This window comes from Giraffa tippelskirchi, chromosome 12, assembly GCF_054371585.1.
Source record: "Giraffa tippelskirchi isolate mGirTip1 chromosome 12, T2T-mGirTip1v1.2.pri, whole genome shotgun sequence".
Lineage (NCBI taxonomy): Eukaryota > Metazoa > Chordata > Mammalia > Artiodactyla > Giraffidae > Giraffa > Giraffa tippelskirchi.
In genome coordinates this window covers 12,951,441-12,971,248 of record NC_137286.1, presented here as the reverse complement: position 1 = coordinate 12,971,248, position 19,808 = coordinate 12,951,441, and the positions used below count along the sequence as shown (strand labels likewise).

At 45.7% G+C, this 19,808-nt stretch overlaps 1 protein-coding gene across 3 annotated transcripts in view; it reads right to left on the bottom strand.

Annotated features, from left to right (window-relative positions):
- The window catches only part of FBLN5 (fibulin 5), an 86,653-nt gene that overhangs the window by 58,221 nt on the left and 8,624 nt on the right, over window positions 1-19,808 (bottom strand). For all 3 annotated transcript variants that reach the window (XM_081548201.1, XM_081548202.1, XM_081548200.1), the window contains exon 4: window positions 17,820-18,074. In XM_081548201.1, the coding sequence (XP_081404327.1) occupies window positions 17,820-18,074 (255 nt within the window). The remainder of the gene's footprint in view (window positions 1-17,819; window positions 18,075-19,808) is intronic.

The window sequence follows — 19,808 nt, the reverse complement described above, 5'->3', positions numbered from 1 at the left end:
AGAGCTGTGACAGACAATGACGGCAGGGTGACTTCGGACAGGGTGGAGAGGAATGGGCTCGTTAAGAAGACATCATCTACTGAGCTGAAGCCTGAAAAAGGGGAATGAGCCAGGGAGAGTTCCAAACAGAAGGATTTGCAAATGTAAAGGCCCCGAGGTAGGAAAGAGCCTACTCTGTTTGAGAAGACAAAGGAGGCCAATGTAGTCAGCACACATCTTACGGGAGGAGCTGGGTCTGAAGATCAGCAAGTCTACACTCTGGTTGGCCTCTTCCATGGACAAACTGTGAGATGTTGCAACAGTCACACAGCCCTTCAGAGTCATCCTTCTGAAATGGGGAAACGATTCTGAGCCTGCCTACTGGTCTGAGAATTCAGTGAGTTAGTGGATGTGAAAGCACTTGGAAAATGGAGAGGCAGTGTTCAAGTGGGAATTATTACAATGAAGGGAGTCACTTGAGGATGTAACCACAGGATCAAGCCTCCCACAGTGAGTGGCCATCAGACCACAGGCCAGCACCACCTGGTCCCTGGCCAACTCCCGCTCTGTGCAGCTGAATGAGATTGAGATGATCCTTTAAAAGGGTCTGTTTAGAAGAACCGAGGGGGGGGATTTCCCTGAAAGGCGTGATTGTAGCACTCTTACATTCTTAGCTCATTGGTCAATCTCAGAAGAGTCTTGGCTCTGCAAGAAATCTGTGTTTTGCTCCAGCTGCTTGCAGACTCTCCCCAGGTGTTATAAAGGCAAAGCCAGATTTCTTACAGAACCAGGCCATGTGCTATCATCACAGTCAAAGCCAATTTCATCACCATCTACTGATGACCCTTTCCTGGAGGTACTCAAAAAGGACTCATCTCTGCCTCAAGCTTAAAAGAAGTCTCCATAATATCACTGATGAACATAGATGCAAAAATCCTCAACAAAATTCTAGCATACAGAATGCAACAACATATTAAAAAGATCATACACTGTGACCAAGTGGGCTTTATCCCAGGGATGCAAGGATTCTTCAATATCCACAAATCAATCAATGTGATACACCACATTAACAAATTGAAAGATAAAAACCACATGATTATATCTATAGATGCAGAGAAAGTCTTTGACAAAATTCAACATCCATTTATGATAAAAACCCTCCAGAAAGTAGGCATAGAAGGAACATACCTCAACATAATAAAGGCCATATATGATAAACCCACAGCAAACATTATCCTCAATGGTGAAAAATTGAAAGCATTTCCCCTAAAGTCAGGAAAAAGACAAGAGTGCCCACTCTCACCACTACTATTCAGCATAGTTTTGGAAGTTTTAGCCACAGCGATCAGAGAAGAAAAAGAAACAAAAGGAATCCATATTGGAAAAGAAGTAAAACTCTCACTGTTTGCAGATGACATGATCCTCTACATAGAAAACCCTAAAGACACCACCAGAAAATTACTAGAGCTAATCAATGAATAAAGTAAAATTGCAGAATATAAATTAACAAACAGAAATCCCTTGCATTCCTAAACACTCACAATGAGAAAACAGAAAGAGAAATTAAGGGAACAATTCCATTCATCATTGTGATGAAAAGAATAAAATACTTAGGAATGAATCTACCTAAAGAAACAAAAGACCTATATATAGAAAATTATAAAACAAACACTGATGAAAGAAATCAAAGATGACACAAATAGATGGATAAATATACCATGTTCCTGGATTGGAAGAATCAATATAGTGAAAATTAGTATACTATCCAAAGCAATCTACAGATTCAATGCAATCCCTATCTAGCTAACAACGGTATTTTTCACAGGACTATAACAAATAATTTCACAATTTGTATGAAAATACAGAAAACCTCAAATAGCCAAAGCAATCTTGAGAAAGAAGAATGGCAAAAGTCTACAAGCAATAAATGCTGGAGAGGGTGTGGAGAAAAGGGAACCCTCTTACACTGTTGGTGGGAATGCAAACTAGTACAGCCACTATGGAGAACAGTGTGGAGATTCCTTAAAAAACTGGGAATAGAACTGCCATATGACCCAGCAATCCCACTGCTGGGCATATACACCGAGGAAACCAGAATTGAAAGAGACGCGTGTACCCCAACGTTCATCGCAGCACTGTTTACAATAGCCAGGACATGGAAGCAACCTAGATGTCCATCAGCAGACGAATGGATAAGGAAGCTGTGGTACATATACACAATGGAATATTACTCAGCCATTAAAAAAAAATACATTTGAATCGGTTCTACTGAGATGGATGAAACTGGAGCCCATTATACAGAGTGAAGTAAGCCAGAAAGAAAAACAACAATACAGTATATTAATGCATATATATGGAATTTGAAAGATGGTAACGATAACCCTATATGTGAGACAGAATAAGAGACACAGATGCATAGAACAATTTTATGGACTCTGAGGGAGAAGGTGAGGGTGGGACGTTCTGGGAGAATAGCATTGAAACATGTATATTATCATATGTGAAACAGAACACCATTCCATGTTCGATGCATGAGACAAGGGCTCAGGGCCGGGGCAATGGGATGACCCAGAGGGATGGGATGGGGAGGGAGGTGGGTGGGGGGTCCGGGAAGGGGAACACATGTAAACCCATGGCTGATTCATGTCAATGTATGGCAAAAACTATTACAATATTGTAAAGTAATTAGTCCCCAACTAAAATAAATAAATTTATAAAAAAAAAAAAAGAAGAAGAAGAATGGAACTGGAGGAATCAACCTGCCTGACTTCAGACTATATTACAAAGCTACAGTCATCAAGACAGTATGGTACTGGCACAAACACAGAAATATAGATCAATGGAATAAAATAGAAAGCCCAAAGATAAATCCACACACCTATGGACACCTTATCTTTGGCAAAGGAGGCAAGAATATACAATGGAGAAAAGATAATCTCTTTAACAAGTGGTGCTGGGAAAACTGGTCAACCACCTGTAAAAGAATGAAACTAGAACACTCTAACACCATACACAAAAATAAACTCAAAATGGATTAAAGATATAAATGTAAGACCAGAAAATATAAAACTCCTAAAGGAAAACATAGGCAAAACACTCTCTCACATATATCACAGCAGGATCCTCTATGCCCACCTCCCAGAGGAATGGAAATAAAAGCAAAAATAAACAAATGGGACCTAATTAAACTTAAAAGCTTTTGCACAACGAAGGAAACTATAAGCAAGGTGAAAAGACAGCCTTCAGAATGGGAGAAAATAATAGCAAACAAAGCAACTGACAAAAAATTAATCTCAAAAATATACCAGCAGCTCATACAGCTCAATACCAGAAAAATAAATAACCCAATCAAAAAATGGGCCAAAGAACTAAACAGACATTTCTCCAAAGAAGACATACAGATGGCTAACAAACACATGAAAAGATGCTCAACGTCACTCATTATCAGAGAAATGCAAATCAAAACCACAATGAAGTACAATCTCACGCCGGTCACAATGGCTGCTATCAAAAAGTCTACAAACGTAAATGCTGGAGAGGGTGCAGAGAAAATGGAACCCTCTTACACTGTCGGTGGGAATGCAAACTAGTACAGCCACTATGGAGAACAGTGTAGAGATTCCTTAAAAAAACTGGAAATAGAACTGCCATATGACCCAGAAATCCCACTGCTGGGCATACACACTGAGGAAACCAGAATTGTAAGAGACAAGTGTACCCCAATGTTCATTGCAGCACTGTTTACAACAGCTAGGACATGGAAGCAACCTTGATGTCCATTGGCAGACGAATGGATAAGGAAGCTGTGGTACATATACACAATGGAATATTACTCAGCTATTAAAAAAGAATGCATTTGAATCAGTTCTAATGAAGTGTATGAAACTGGAGCCTATTATACAGAGTGAAGTAAGTCAGAAAGAAAAATACCAATACACTATATTAACACATGTGTATGGAATTTAGAAAGATGGTAACAATGACCCTATATGTGAGACACCAAAAGAGACACAGATATAAAGAACAGACTTTTGGACTCTGTGGGAGAAGGCGAGGGTGGGATGATTTGAGACAACAGCATTGAAACATGTATATTACCATATGTGAAGTAGATCACCAGCCCAAGTTCAACGCATGAAACAGGATACTCAAAGCCGGTGCACTGGGACAATCCTGAGGGATGGGATGGGGAGGAAGGTGGGAGGGGGGTTCAGGATGGGGGACACATGTACACCCATGGCTGATTCATGTCAATGTATGGCAAAAGCCACTAAAATAAAGTAATTAGCCTCCAATTAAAATAAATTAATTAATTTTAAAAAAAGGCTCCAACCAGGACTCTGTGGAGCATGGAGGTGATATCATTGGGGGTGGTCCGAAAATTAACCCCCAGAGTCTAGACTCACTGCAAAATCACTGCCTCCAATGAAAAGATACCACCTCTAAGTCTACCTGCCTCCAGAAGCTAGTCTCCACTTAGTTGTCACAATCATGTCCATATCCTGAGCAGTCAGGGCTGGAGGGAGCCTTGGAGACTGTGGTCCAACCCAATTGTGTAGACAGGGAAATGGAGCCCAGAAAGAGAAAGTTCAGGAGCCACAATACCTTCTACCCCGAGCTTGTGCAGTGATGAGATTAAATCAAGATTCCAGTCCACTGGGGCCCTAAGCCAGGAATCTTCTTCAAACAGATATCAAGACACTACTCCTCCATTTAAAAACCAGTGTTCATAGAACAAAGCCCAAGAGATTATCATGGCATACATGATAATTCCTGCCAAATTTCTTAGCCTCATCTGTCATTCTATGCCTGTTCCCCTGCCGCACCTCATGTCCACGCAGCAGCCATGCACTGGGTATCACAAATGGGCAAATGACCAATGGACTCATGACCAAGGCTGACCCTCACCAGTATTCTTCAACATGACATGAAGTTTCTTGCCTCCACGTCTTTGTCCAGGCTGTTCCCTCAACTCAGAAAGCCCTTTCCCATCTCCACATGAAAATCCTACTCAAGCCTCCAAAGATTGACTCAAAGGCCATCATATCCATTGCCAGGGGCTTCCCAGGTGGCTCAGTAATAAAGAATCCACCTGCCAAGCTGGAGATATGGGTTCAGTTCCTTGGTTGGGAAGATATCCTGGAGAAGGAAATGGCACTCACTCCAGTATTCTTGCCTGGAGACTCACATGGACAGAGGAGCCTGGCAGGCTACACTCCGTGGGATCACAGAAGAGTTGGACATGACTTATGCTGAGCAGAATCCCTACTCCTTGTGGGCGCTCCTACAGCACCTGGCCATACTGTTCTCACCACCACTCATACTCAAGCTCACGGAAAGACTCTGATGAGTTATATGTATCCACCCCTCCCCAAGCCCCACTCACATCTGCTCAGCTGTGAGATCCTGAGGGCAGGGACTGAGTCTTATTCATCTTTAGATCCCCTCCCAGAACTTGGCAGTATCTGACACAGAGACGTACTCAGTGAATACCTGTTTAATCAAATGAATGCACAGATGTGTAACACCTGTCCTTGTGGAAGGATTCTGCAACCACTCCAGCCAGGGCCAACAGAGAATCTCATACCTCCTTTGGCTACTGTCCCATTTCCTTGAGCTGTAACTGTGTATGTGTTGGATTCCCTACCTCCTACCAACCTACCTCAACTCCTGGCAAGAGAACGGAACTCTCCAGAGCGGCGATGATGCCTGGTTTACCTTTCTGTGCACAGCACAGCTCCCAGCACGGGAATGATACATGAATAAAGTTCATTAATGATAATAAGTTAACCCATGTGGTTAATTTAATATTTATTGAGAAGTAATCATTTTCTCTGGCTCATTTGACTCTATAAATACAATTCACCTCTATACATATAATTCTGCTTATTAAACAAATATTTTGTTGCTGTTGTTCAGTCACTGAGTTGTGTCTGACTCTTTGAGACCTCAAGGACTGCAGCATGCCAGGTTCCTCTGTCCTTCACTATCTCCTGGAATTTGCTCAAATTTATGTTCACTGAGTTGTGATGCTATCTAACCATCCCATCCTTTGGTGCCCTCTTCTCCTTTTACCTTCAATCTTTCCCAGCATCAGGGTCTTTTCCAGTGAGTTGGCTCTTTGCATCAGGTGGCCAAGTATTGCAGCTTCGGCTTCAACATCAGTCCTCCCAATGAATATTCAGGGTCGATCTCCTTTAGGATTGACTGGTTTGATCTCCTGGCAGTCCAAGAAACTATCAAGAGTCTTCTCCAGCACCACAATTCAAAAGCATCAGTTCTTCAGTGCTCAGCCTTCCTTATAGTCCAACTCTCACATCTATACATGATTACCAGAAAAACCACAGTTTTGACTACATGGACCTTTGTAAGCAATGTGATGCTTTTACTTTTTAATATGTTATCTAGGTTTGTCACAGCTTTCCTTCCAAAGAGCAAGCGTCTTTTAATTTCATGACTGCAGTCACCATTCCACAGTGATTTTGGAGCCTAAGAAAATAAAACCAGTCACTGCTTCTACTTTTTTCCCTTCTATTTGCCATGAGGTGATGGGACCAGACGCCACAATCTTAGTTTTTTAAATGTTGAGTTTTAAGCAAATATTTATCAAGCACTAAAAATACAATGGTGAACAGGACAGAAAGTTCCTGCTGGACATAGAGATGTTAAATACATAATCACAAATGTCTATTTATCACAGTTATGGAGCATGCACCAGACACAGTGCGGGACACTGTGGTCACTGCTGTTGGCACTGAGTTCATTGTCCGCTGTGGTGCTGGCATCCCATCATGCTTCACTTTGGTCACAGTGGCCCCAGCAGAGATGGCCACCCCTCACCCAGCTCAGATGCAGAAAACAGATGACTTGTCTTCTCCCCAATGGGAATGAAGCTGAGTCCAGGATTTTTGTGCCTTTGCATTATTAATATAATCTCCCTTAAATTATTATCCCCTGCTTCCCACGGGAACTGTTGAAGATGCCAATTTCATACTGATTCCGGATGCAAAGTCTGTTCTGTCTGACCTCATTGATTCCTGGGGGATGTGTTAAGACCTGTGAAATATGTGGGGCTCATAAATCAACTCTGGCTGGGTTTCTGCAAACGTTTTAGTTTGAAGGAAAGTCAGTTCACACTGACAAGTCCCCCACGCCTCACCACCTCCCAGCCTCGACCCACCCGCCGTCCCCTGGAGCCTGTCGATGCTGGCTGCCTGGGGCAGGGCCCAGCACTGGCTGTCCCCATCTCCCCTCTGGCCCAGCTCCGACAAGCTGAGGGGAATGGGAGGTCAGTCCTTAGCATCCAGTCTGATGTCTGAGGCCCTCGGGAGGGAAGGAATCCTGTGAATGTCCTTTCCCTGCCAGCCCCCAAGGAGATGGCCCGGGGACCCTTCCCCAAGCATGCACCTCTGTTTCCAAGACAAATAGGAGCCTCCCGCTGCTTGTTGGGCTCCAGAGGATGCCAATGGCAGGGCCGCACAATTGAATGGCGCCCCTTGGAGTTGTGCGAGGAGCTGACCCTGGCTGGAGGCGGATCCCTGAGAGCCAGTCCCTCCCAGGGCAGAGAAACAAAGCCCTGGTTCCAAGGAGAGCACAGCTTATCACAGATTTTCCCTAGCATAGCCCAGGGCAGAAAGGATGGTGGAGGTAAGGTCTCTTGGTAAGTCAATCTGAGCAGATGATCCGTCACAAGCATCTTTTCCCATCAGCCCCTCAGCTACAGTGTAAATTCAATTCAGTTCAATGCTTGCCAAGTGCCAGTTGTCCAGTGAAGCATGCTGGGTGCAGGCACACACCGTGAACATGACCCTGGCACTCAAGGGACAAAGAGACACTTGGTCATCCTGGACCCTCTTTGGCATCCAGCACAGTGGGAGCCAGTCAAGGGGTGTGCTTTGAGGGGGTGATGAGAGACCAAATGTGGAAGTGAGTGAAGTTCCCCCCAGTCACCTGGGTTGAACGGTGCCCACGCTTTCCTTCTATTCATCCCGCCACTCATCCATTCATTAGTTGCCAATAGCTTGTTGGGAGAGGAGGGCATGGCAACCCACTCCAGTATTCTTGCCTAGAGAATCCCCATGGACAGAAGAGCCTGGAGGGCTACAGTCCATGAGGTCGCAAAGGGTCAGACATGACTGAGTGACTAAACACAGCACAGCTTGTTGAGAATTCACGCTGCCAGATGCTGAGGGTAAACAGTGGATGCTGGTGCAGCGGCTGCATCCAAGGAAGCCCCGACAGTGTCTCAACTCCCAACACCCATGTCCTGGTGAGAGCATGTGGACTCCTGCCTGCCCTCTGTCGCATACCTAGAGGCTGCCAGGAAGCCTAGCCTTTCTGCCCTAGAGCAGGAGACTACCCAGCCTGCTCGAAGATCATCTGACACGGGGGTCTCTAGATGATGGGTCAGCCCAGCCCACCAGCACTTCCTAGTCACCGCCTCCTGGCAGTGTGGTCTGGAGTCTGTCTTTCTGTCGGCCTGTCCACGTGTCCAGAGAGGCTGGCAGCCGAAGAAAGAGGACGAGTATACCCATCTGGCCCCTAGGCACCCCCCAGAGGTAAGAGAGCCCTAGAGAATGACTCAAAGCCAGCCCCTTTGGCTGAGCAGGGATCAAAGTGGAGCTGGGAAGAAGCATCAGCACATGCTTACAAATGCAAAGGCGGTTCCCCTCCCTTTCCCTCCTGACAGCTGCCCACCTGGGATAAGCTGCCAGCGAGCAGCTGCCACTTGTCTGTCCCTGTGCTGGGCAGGGATTGGTTAGATGTGATGTGACAGAGGGGCTGCTCCTCTGTGGAGAGGGTGGTGGGAGTGACAGACAGCAGCAATTGTTTGGGGGGTGTAGACAGCACATCCTTTGCTAAAACCAACTCCACAGGGTAAGCACTACCATCTCATCTGGAAGAGACGTCTCTCAAAGGGTTTATAGCTCGGAGCCAGGCACCTGTGCTGGGGGTGGCATTTGAACTCCGGCATCTCTGAATCGAAAGCCCATGCTTTCCCCACGCATCACACTGCCCTCCACCACTCCCCAGCCTGTCACCCAGTCCCTCCAGGCCTTAGAGAACACAAAGATCCCCTTTCTTGGCATAACAGCAGATATAACTTGGGCCTATCAGACGGTATTTACATGAGGATGTTGCTGGCAGCATTAAACGTGATTCCTCATTTATGGCTTGAATCAGTTTCCTTGTACGCATGCACACACTCTCTGCAACGTTAACACTTTGCTTTCATATGGCATTTTTACTTCTTTATTTCATCTAATCCATTCCTAACAGCACAAAGAGTTCCCAGATCACTGTTTCTTGCATCACACTGGGTGTGGGAGCCGCACACATGCCCTGCGAACCCCGCCCACACATGCAGATCAGAGCCACACAGAGCGCCGGCAGAAGCTGCGAGGCAGGCAGAGAACCTCAGCCAGAACCTCTGCTCCCAGGTGTCCAGTGGTGTGCTCACCCCACTTCATCAGAGGGATCTCTGAAAAGAAATCTACAACCTGCCTTGACGACGAAAGAGGAGGTACAATTATCTTCCTACATATCAGGAACCATTGCACTTCTTTGAGAATCACAGTTACCAGGCACCTCCCACTAATTTCAAACACATGTGGCTAAACAGGCTGCAATGGTCCGCTCGGCCCTGGCCTCAGAAGGTGACTGCAACCTCGTGCCCTCCTGTCCTGCAGCAGGGCTCTCTGGAGACCTGGCCTTACATTCGCTTTTGCCAGAACCATGCACAGCAGGGCTGGAGCTGCCACGGTTCAGAGTCCATGTTTCTCCATCCTCCTGCAATACCACTTGCTCTTCACACACAACTGGCTAATCCCAGAATGGAACATGATGAAAAGAAACATGACCAGACCAAGGAACATAAGGTGAGAGCCAAGAAAAAGTTGTGGTTCATTGAGAAAATGGCCACACTAGGCAGCAGGGAAGTACCTACCACACACAAAAGGCCTGGAGGGTTCCCGTCCAGCCCCAAGGCCAGCCAGTGCCCTGACCTCACCGCGGACCTAGGCCAATCCCTGCAGCCAGCTCCAGCTGTGGGTAGGTCGGGCTTCCTCACAAATGTATGGTCTAGGCATGGTCCCAGCAGAAGATGTCCCTGAGCACGTCGACTGGTTGAAACACACAAGTAGAAAAGGACCACGTTGCAAGCAATCCAGGTGGGAACGAGTTAACAGAAAACCCAGGCTGTCTGGACACCACCATCATCTTCCCTAAGGACCAGGGATTGAAGAAATCATCTGGACTAGGGCATGTGTTTTGCAGACCAATGAAGCCATGGACCCGTTTCTCAGAGTAATGCTTTTGATTGTATAAATTATATTTATAGGATTATGAAAGAAACCAATAATACTGAAAGTTATCAAAATATTTTTAAACAAATGTATATCTTAGAAATGACAAGGTTGGGCAGTAGGTCTAGTATCTCCCACAATTTTGCAGTGACGGCAAGTGGGATTATTTCAAAATACATCAAGATCTTCAAAGTAGGTCAGAATAACTGGTACAGCTCTAATGTGATGTATAAATATCTGTGTTTCTCTTGTCAATACTGCCACAGATATTGCTAAGCATCCTGTGGTTTATTGTCTATATAAAGGCAGATAATGTTAAATTTCATTAGAAGTTAGTAGGGAAAAAAAGATGAAAACAGATCTGCTAAATTCTATCCACGGATCTCATAGTAAGACCCCTAATCCCTGCTTTTTACAGATAATAAACCTTAGGTCAGAGAAGCCAAGTGACCTTCTTAATATCACACAGCTAATAAATAGCTAATCTGGGATCAGAGAACATTTCTTACTGATGTCCTAACTTTACCACTACAGCATGATGCTTCAATTTAGGCTTTAAAAACATTTCTTTGGGGCTTTTTGTTTTTGTTTCTCAACAAAAATAAAACATTCTTCTAACAAATTCAAACAATATGGGAATTACATTAAAAATAAAGTTTCTACCTTTCTTCAAATGCAGGCCTATCTAAGGGTAGACAGATGGATGATAGCTTCCCTGGACCAGCAGCATCACATCATCCAGGAGCTTCTGCAGAATGTGGAGCCTCAGGCCCCAGAGCAGACCTGCCAAGTCAGATCTTCCCCACAGGTGACTCTGGGGCACATTTGTATGCGAGAAGAGCTGTCCTGGACACCTTTCTGGAGTCCCTTCTCTGCTGAGTTTCCCTTGGAAGCACAAGTAAGGCCAATTCCTGCCACCGAAAGTGGCAAGAATTCAACCCTCAATGCTCTAAAAGGCCTGTACTCTTTTCTCGTTGTTGCTGTTTCTGCTGCATAACAAAGTGAATCCGCTCTGCGTATACACATGTCCCTTCCCTCTTGAGCCTCCCTTCCACCACCACTCCCCCATCTCACCCCTCTAGATCATCACAGAGCACCAAGCTGACCTCCCTGTGCCATACAGCAGCTCCCCACTAGCTATATATTTCATGCATGGTAGGGTATATATGTCAATGCTACGCTCCCAATTCATCCCACCCTTTCCTTCCCCTACTGTTCACATGTCCATTCTCTACATCTGCATCTCTATTCCTGCTCTTAAGTCTAACTCCCAGAGGAAAGAAGAAACAATAGCAGAATAACAAGAGTAGCAGAATTCATCACAGAATGATAAGACTTGACACACCCCAAACAGTATAACAACAACTGTTATTAACCCTTACAGAAAGCCAGCCTCCATGCTAGACAAGTTATGTGAACTATCTCAGTGAAATCTCACAAATATCCTATATAATAATTGATACTGTCATCCTGGCTTACAGATGGAAAAACTGAGGTTCAGAGAGGTGAAAATGCTTGCTCACTATCCCAGCCAATGACTAGGAAAGATCTGAAGCAAGATGGGACAACCTGAGTGCAGGGGCTGCACGTGAACAGGCTTCCTAAGGCCCGGTTCACAGGGACACCTGAGCAAATCTGTGTCCTGCTTCCATCTGGATTCCCTCCTCCCTGGGCCTGCCTGGTCTGGTCCCAATGCCTCAGCAGCTGAAGAGCCCAGTGGCTTCAGCTTCCTGTGCTTCCCTCCTGGTCTCATCCTGAGGACTTAGTTTCAAACCTGTATTTAAAAAAATGTGAAGAAAAGCCTGCAGGAGCTGCCCCATCCAAGGACTCCTGCCCTTGTCTTATCAGCTGGGTAGTTTAATTGTTTTGTTTCACAATTAAATAAACTCAGGCTTCGCCAGCATCTCAAAGCACAATCTGACTGAAGTCTCATAAAGCGCTGAACTGGTTAAAGCCCAACAAGGTCTGCAAGGTGGGTGAGTACCAAGCTCAGTTTTAGGTCATTTTAAAGGTTTTCAAGAATTAGGACCTTGGGTCTTCCCTGGTGGTCCAGTGGTTAAGACTTCTCCCTTAACCAATGAGTGCAGGTTCAATCCCTGGTCGGGGAACTAAGATCCTGCAGGCCACACACAGCCTGGCCTAAGACATTAAATAAATTAAGTTATAAAGATTAAAGCTTCCTTGCAAAAGAAAAAAAAAAAAAAGACCAGATATCAATTTTTTTTTAAATTAGGCACTTAATACATTTTCAGACTTGATGACTCTCCATAAGTTATCATACCAAGACTTTAGAATCTTTCTTTTCTCAATTAACATTTACCAAGTGATACTCCATGCAGACACTGGGTGAGATATTTTCACATTATCTGTGAAATAGGCATTGTTGCACCCATTTTACAGATGAAGAAACTGAGGCCCCAGTCTCATAGCTAGGAAGTGGCCAAACCAAGGTGAGTATCAAGGCCTGACTGGTTTCCAAGTCCCAGCCCTCTCCACTCCAGGAAACAGAGCCTTTTCCTGTCTCTGCCTTCTCTTCGAAAAATCTCAGGAACCTATCAGAGGCCGCCAAGTATTTCAGCTGCTTGTTCCATGACTAATCTCCCTTCCTTGACGGTAAGCTCTGAAGACAGTCCCATGGCTGTGCCCAGACTCCTTGCCCCCCTCAGCGCCTAAGCCAGAGCCTGGCACCAAAGAGATGCTCTATAAACAGGGATTGACTACATGTTGGCTGACTTTCAGGAAAAATAACTCAAGAGAACGCTTCAGGCCAATGCCATTCATCTTCCAAAAGGATCCATATGTGTTCCTCTCTGCCTGCTCAGGCGCTTTGATCAATGAGAAAACCCTGAGCCAGAAGGGAGAATAAAGATATTGCTTGTAACTTCACAAATGACCAGAGGAATTCCTGTAGTCCCTGGGGCAGTGTGGCTCTAGTAAAAGGCTGCTTTCTGAATTGCGAAACGTCTCACGAGCGTTAGTTATTGGTGGAGTCTCTAGTTTGGCCACAGAGCCAAGTTGATTAGCAAAGCCAGAATGAAGAATGTCCACCCAGAGAGGTGACAAGTTAAGCCACAAGGGAAACAGACACGCCTAAAAGAGTGGCATCAACATGAGGGAACTTAGCCAAAAGTCCTGTTCTCAGAGGCAGCGTGATGGTAGAAAGCTTCCTTAGTGGGGGTTCATATTCTGGGTGCCCCAACCACTCAGCTTAGCTCATCCCTCCCTGAGTCCTCAGCACCAACACTGGTTAGCCCCACAGCATCATGCCTTTCATGCACCAGTCCCTTCCTCCTTGCTGATTAACCATGTCCATCTGGTTCTCCAATCTCTGAGATGCTGACCAGCAGCTCTCCCAAGGGGCCAGGATCAAAGGGACACACTCTAACCAGCCACGGGTCCCACTACCCTCATAGAGGTTGCCCTGGTGCTGAACATCCTCAAGCCAAGATGCTGGTTTTCTTGATGACACAAAACTTTTCTTGGTTCATGGGCGGTAATTCTTGTGTTACTGTTGACTCAGCCTGCAAAGGTCCTGAGTGATCCAGGTTTACATTTAGGGGCTTGCTGCACTCAAACCTGAGGCCAAGCTTTGTTCCAGAAAGAGCAGCGTCTAAGGATCTCCCAAGTAGAACCGAAAACAGAGAGGTCAAGAAGAAAGCTCAGAGGCTCAGGGGACCTGGGCTCCGAGTCTGGCCCTGCCCAGCCTGCAGAGACAGAGGACAAGGAAGGAAATTGCTGTCTTGGAAGTGGGTCCAAAACCCAGAAAGAGCAAACCTCAGTGAAAGTGTCCACTTGCTTCTTTAAGCCAGACTTACTTACAGTTTATGTGCAGAAACCTGGACATGGAAAGAAGAAGAGCAAGGACACTACCTAGAAAACAACTGGCCCAAAATTTAAACTTAAACTGGATCAAGTCTCTAGGTCTAACTATTACCAGTTTACAGAAAAATAGATAGGATGAAGAAATGTGTTAAGTACCACTCCAAGAACACAACAAGCAAGATTTCAAATGTAGGAAATTCTACAGGACAGACAACTCAGCCTCTTCAACAAATAAGTGCAAAAGAGACAAAAAAGATTAAGAAGCCGTTAAGAGACTCGTTAATCAAATGCAATTTGTAGACCTTACTTGGATCTGATTCTAAAAAACAAGAAAAAAAGGACATTTATGAAAGAATCACGGAAATTTGATATTTAATGTCTGGATATTAAATGATAAAAAGGAATTATTGTTCATTTTTGTAGGTTTGACAATGGTATTGTGGCTATTATTTTTTAAAGAAGCTTTATCTCTTAGAGATAGATACATTCTGAAGTATTTAAGGATAGAACGATTTGATACCTGATATTTGCTTTAAATCGATCACTGGGTCAGGGTAAAGAAGAAACAAGAGTGGGTCTACATTGACAATTACCAAACTGGGTGACAAGTAGGTAAGTGTTCACTATGTTTTCTCTGCTTTTGTCTAGGTTCAAGGTTCTACAGAACAAAAATTTATTTACCAAAAAAAAAAAAAAGCAAGAGAAAGCCCTACTTTTTCATCAGGGCTCCAGGACTGACTCCTGTGAGGCTTGAAACTTGACCTTGTTCAGCCTCAATTTCCTCATCCAGAGCCTGAATGGGTTCAAACCCTGGGTCAGCCTCCACCTGCTGTGTGACCTTAGACAGATTCTTAACCTCGCTGTGCTTTAGGGCCAACAAGAATAACAACAGTCCTGCTGTATAGGGTTGTGGTGAGGATTCAACATGTTCATTCAGGTAAGGATCCTAGCACACAGCATCATGTGCTTGCTATTATTACTACTGCTGCTGTTCTTTTCTGTTTATTTTCTGTGTTGAGGAGGAGAAGGAGAAGGAGGAAGGCCCCTTGGAGATGTGGTCCTCCTCTCCCACAACATCAAGTTTGAAAAAGAATAGATACACGCATATGTATAACAGAATCACTTTGCTGTACACCTGAAACTATCACAACATGGTTAATCAACCACAATCCAATATAAAAGCTAAAAAAAAAAAAAAAAAAGAGGGATTCCTTGGTGGTCCAGTGGCTAAGACTCTGCTCCCAATGTAGGGGGACCAAGTTCCATTCCTGGTCGGGAAACTAGATGCCACATGTCGCAACTAAGAGTTTGCATGCTGCAGCTTAAAGTTCCCGCTTGCTGCAATTAAGACTCTGCTAAGCCAAATAAATAAATATATTAAAAAAAAAAAAGAATATCCAAGTTTCAGAAACGCTTTCCATTCTCCACCTCACACACCACTCACTCTAGCTTCCTCCACAGGATCAGACCTGCGTTCACCCCCTCGCCTCCTCTTTTCCCAACAATATCCCTCTCTGGGTTCCTTCAGTTCCCTCCCACCTTCCCCCGCCCCCCAGCCTTGCCTCTCTCATCCCTCCCGGGGCCTCCTCCCTCTGACGTCCCTTCTCACAATGCCCAGAAGAACCGGTGTAAACCAGGAAAGGCGGGGTGGGGTGAAGGGAGGCGGGGAGGAACCGGGACTTATGAATACATAAGGCTGAACTTTTTGGAAGTGGGTGGCCCGGTGCCAGTCCTCGCTAGGGTTCCTGGATTGTATTCTCCTTACAAAAGGGCCATTATGAGGCTCCGCATCTCCCGTGAGACAGGTTGGAGGCTGTAAAAGTGCCTGACGTCACAGGGACCAGGAGATGAATAGGGCTCCCAGCCGCGTGCTTATTCTCCAGTGCGGGGATCCTGGGAAGAGGGCTGTGAGGGGAGGGGTCGCACTGGAGTTCCCAGCTGTTCCCCAGAAGGGGTCTGCGGGACTGCCCCACGGCCACCCGAGACCCGCCCCCCCTGAAATCCTGGCGTGACTCGCAGGGTCCTGACAGCCCCTTCCTCACTTCAAGATGTGCACATGGTCAGTTGGCTTCTCTAGCCCCACAGGACATCCTGAAGAACAGCTCCCCGCCCCCCAACTCTCTTTCTCTGCCTTTTCTTCCAGATCATTCCTTTTCTACCAAATGAGAGCGGTCTCGTGGGCGAGTGAGGAAAATGTAGGCTGGCTGTCAGAAGGGCAGGACCCCCATCCTACCTCTGTAACTACCTCTCTTGGTGGAGTTCACATCGCCGTTTGTATAGAATGAAGAGGCTGTGGTTAAAGATTGTTAAAGTCCCTTTCAGTTGCAATGGTCTATTGTCCTAGTGGTCATAAGGAAGTACATTACTATCTTCCCCACCAGCGCTTCAGCCCGTGTCTTGATTGGGTCCTGTATTCTTTTTCCTTGAACACTCATCTACTTTCAACGTGACCATCAGTCAGCTCCTCATCCCTCTCTCTTTCTCTCTCTCTCTCTCTCTCTCTCTCACACACACACACACACACACACACACACACACACACACACACACACCTCTTGAGATCAGTAAGAATAGAGAAGTTTGGACAAAGAGAATCCAATTTTCCCTTTTGCTCTGAAAGACACTTTGTTTGCATATTATTTCCACGTAGTCAAATGAAAATGCACACTCATTTGCATGGTCATATAGAAGACATAACAAAATCACCCACACAATCTCCCCAGCAGAAGCCTACACTGCCACCTTCAGAGCCCTGGAATGGGACCAACATCGATCTCATTAAGTACCCTGATGGTCTCACAAATTTTCAGGGCACAGGAAGGAAATATTAGAATTTCAATTCATATTTTACTTTGATCACATCCTTTAAAATTTTCTACATCTCACATATGCTTTACACTCCTCAAACCATATGAGACTAACAGGATATGTATGTAATTCATAAACATGCATGTAATAAGGGCCCAGGTTCAGAAGGATTTTGCAGATGGAGTGTATGATCAAAAAACTTTGGAGCGATCATCACTCTAGACCCACCTTCAGTATCCCCCCTCGTAGCTTTAGCTTTGGTTTTGGTCCAACCAAAGCTAAAGCTACGAGGGGGGATACTGGGTAACCCTCCACGAAAGCCACACTGGCCCAAGAGCTTCAGCACTCCCCCAGGCACCATCACAACGCTTGTCAACAGCCTGGGGACCTCATGGCATATGGCATCTCCTTCTTCCCCGAGGTCCACTCACACTATGAGCTCCCATCTGCAAGGTTCCGCCTGGTCAAAAGACTGGTCCCCACCCAAGGAACCCACTTTTTTCCAGAACAACTGGCCTTGTCCCTCAAGGCTTCTTTTCTTTCAGGAGCAAATACTCCATTCAAGAATGTGTGATGCTGAAGGCTCTAGAAAGCTGGTCCTTTTTAGATCTTTAGATCCTCTCCTCAGGATTCACTTAGTATGTTTGACCAAATATATTTGTTACTGAATAGAGAAAAACATGAGCTTGGTCTTCAAATAGACAGATGATAGATACAATTGAAAGATAGATAGGTAGATAATAGACACGTAGATGATAGAATGACAGATAAGACAGATAGGTGAATACACAGATGAAAATAAAGCAAAGACAAAGTGGCTTTCTGGAGACGACCTTGGGCTGGACCTGCTGGACAGGAACGTGGCTTTGCCAGTGTAGAGGAAGCCTAGGACACTGGGCTACTCACCCACACACTGGTTGCTTTCATCCATCTGGTATCCAAAGCGGCATATGAGAGGCCTGGAGATGGTGGGGTAGTTTGGAGCTGACAGCGGGGGTGCAGCTGCTGGGTAAGAAGCTGAGTAGGGGTTCGAGTAGGGGTTTGAGTAGGGCCCTCGGTATACGGGGTTCGTTCGGGGGATGCACAAATACCCGCCGTTTTGGTTGACACACATCATGTCTCCTCGGCAGGCCTCAGGGATGGTCCGGCACTCATCAACATCTGCAAGGCCACAGAAAGGACACGTGTTAGCAGCCCCTCGACCACATGGTGCAAACTGAAGCAGAGCTCTGTACTGACAGCGCCAGGAAGGGCCCCAACCATGATTTACCAGCATCTGCTCCCAAATATGTAGGGCAGTGCCTGGCTCATCACCATCAGGTACTACCCAAATATTAGCTGAATTGAATCAAATTGACAAGTCATCAAATACCCACTTCACCATGTCTGGGCTGTAGCTACCACAGCCTGTACCGTCACATGCTTGATCCAATTAACCAATCCATCATGTGTTTGGTCCCGTCCAACTCTTTGCAACCCCATGGACTGTAAACCACCAGGCTCCTCTGTCCATGGGACGTCCCAGGCAAGAATACCAGAGTGGGTTGCCATTTCCTCCTCCAGGGGATCTTCCCGACCAAAGGATTGAACCCACATCTCCTGCGTCTCCTGCACCGCAGGCAGATTCCTTACTGACTGAGTCATCAGGGAAGCCCCATATGCTTAACACTTTTCTCTAAATGAATCCACGTTGTAAACCCAAGTGAGCATATTTTTTTCATCTTACATGATGACAGCAAATGAAAAAAACACTATCAATTGTGAAAAACAGAAGGTAAGAGTAAAAATAAAATGTAAAACTATTAAAATAAAGAGTGTTTATCTGTGGATATATCACCCAAAAGCATCTTAGGTACTCTTGTGTGTCCATACGACACTCAGGAAACACTGGGATGGACCTCATCATTGTACTCAATTCTACTCCAAATAACAGCTGGGCAGGGAGAATGAGTCCCTTGCGTCCAGAAAGACAAGGCTTGGCCAAGAGTGAGTTACTTGTTAGGAAAGTGGAGACTTACTTGAGAGTCAGCTCACACGGTGCCAACAAACAGAGCCCGTTTCCAGCCAGGCTGGTGTTCTGTTTGTTGTGTCTAGAGTTGGGGGTGGGGTTTGGGGGTGGGGGTAGGTTCTCTAGAAAATCAGCCTTGCTGGCCGGGGACAGAGGAGGCCTGGACTGGGTTGCCAGCAGGAGCAGTTGACCTGACCCCACACACTGGGACTTCTCACCAACCTTGGGGGGTCTGTTCCCTGTGGGACCGGAGGCTGGTGGGGAGGGCCCTGAATCCTGACAGCTCACCCTTGCCACCTCCTCTGAGAGACTTGTGCCAACTCCCCCCTCAGGAAAGGGAAACATGGAGCTCCATTTTCTATCTGTAAGCCTGAAGTCATCATTAAAACTGGGGGGCCAGGGGAGATGGGGCTGTCATCCTTCTCTACATCCATCGGCGCATCCTCACGCCCCTTCATTGTAAGTCAAAGTGGGAGCCTGGAGCTTCCAAGTCATGCTTTTGTTCCTCACCACCCATCATTCTTTTCAACCCTAAGCTCAGAGATTACAAATGATTTGGCCTAAATCAAATATAGTTTAAAAGGTAAATATATTCCCAAGGTGGGAGCTATATTATTTCTCTCTACTCTATGCTTTGTCCACAGCACACTATTCTATACTCTGTCTCCCTGGTCTTTGCTGACGCTGTTCCTACCACTTGGGATGCTGTTTCTCAGGATCTTATTCATCCTTCAACACCCGACTCAAATGTGACCTCCATGAAGGCTTTCTTTATTGACCTCAGACAGAAGACATCACTCTCTCCCTTACTTCTGTAGGGGAGATCACCTCATCTTGGCAATGACTTTATTCCACTCTGTACAGTTCACTCCGCCTAGGTCTACCAC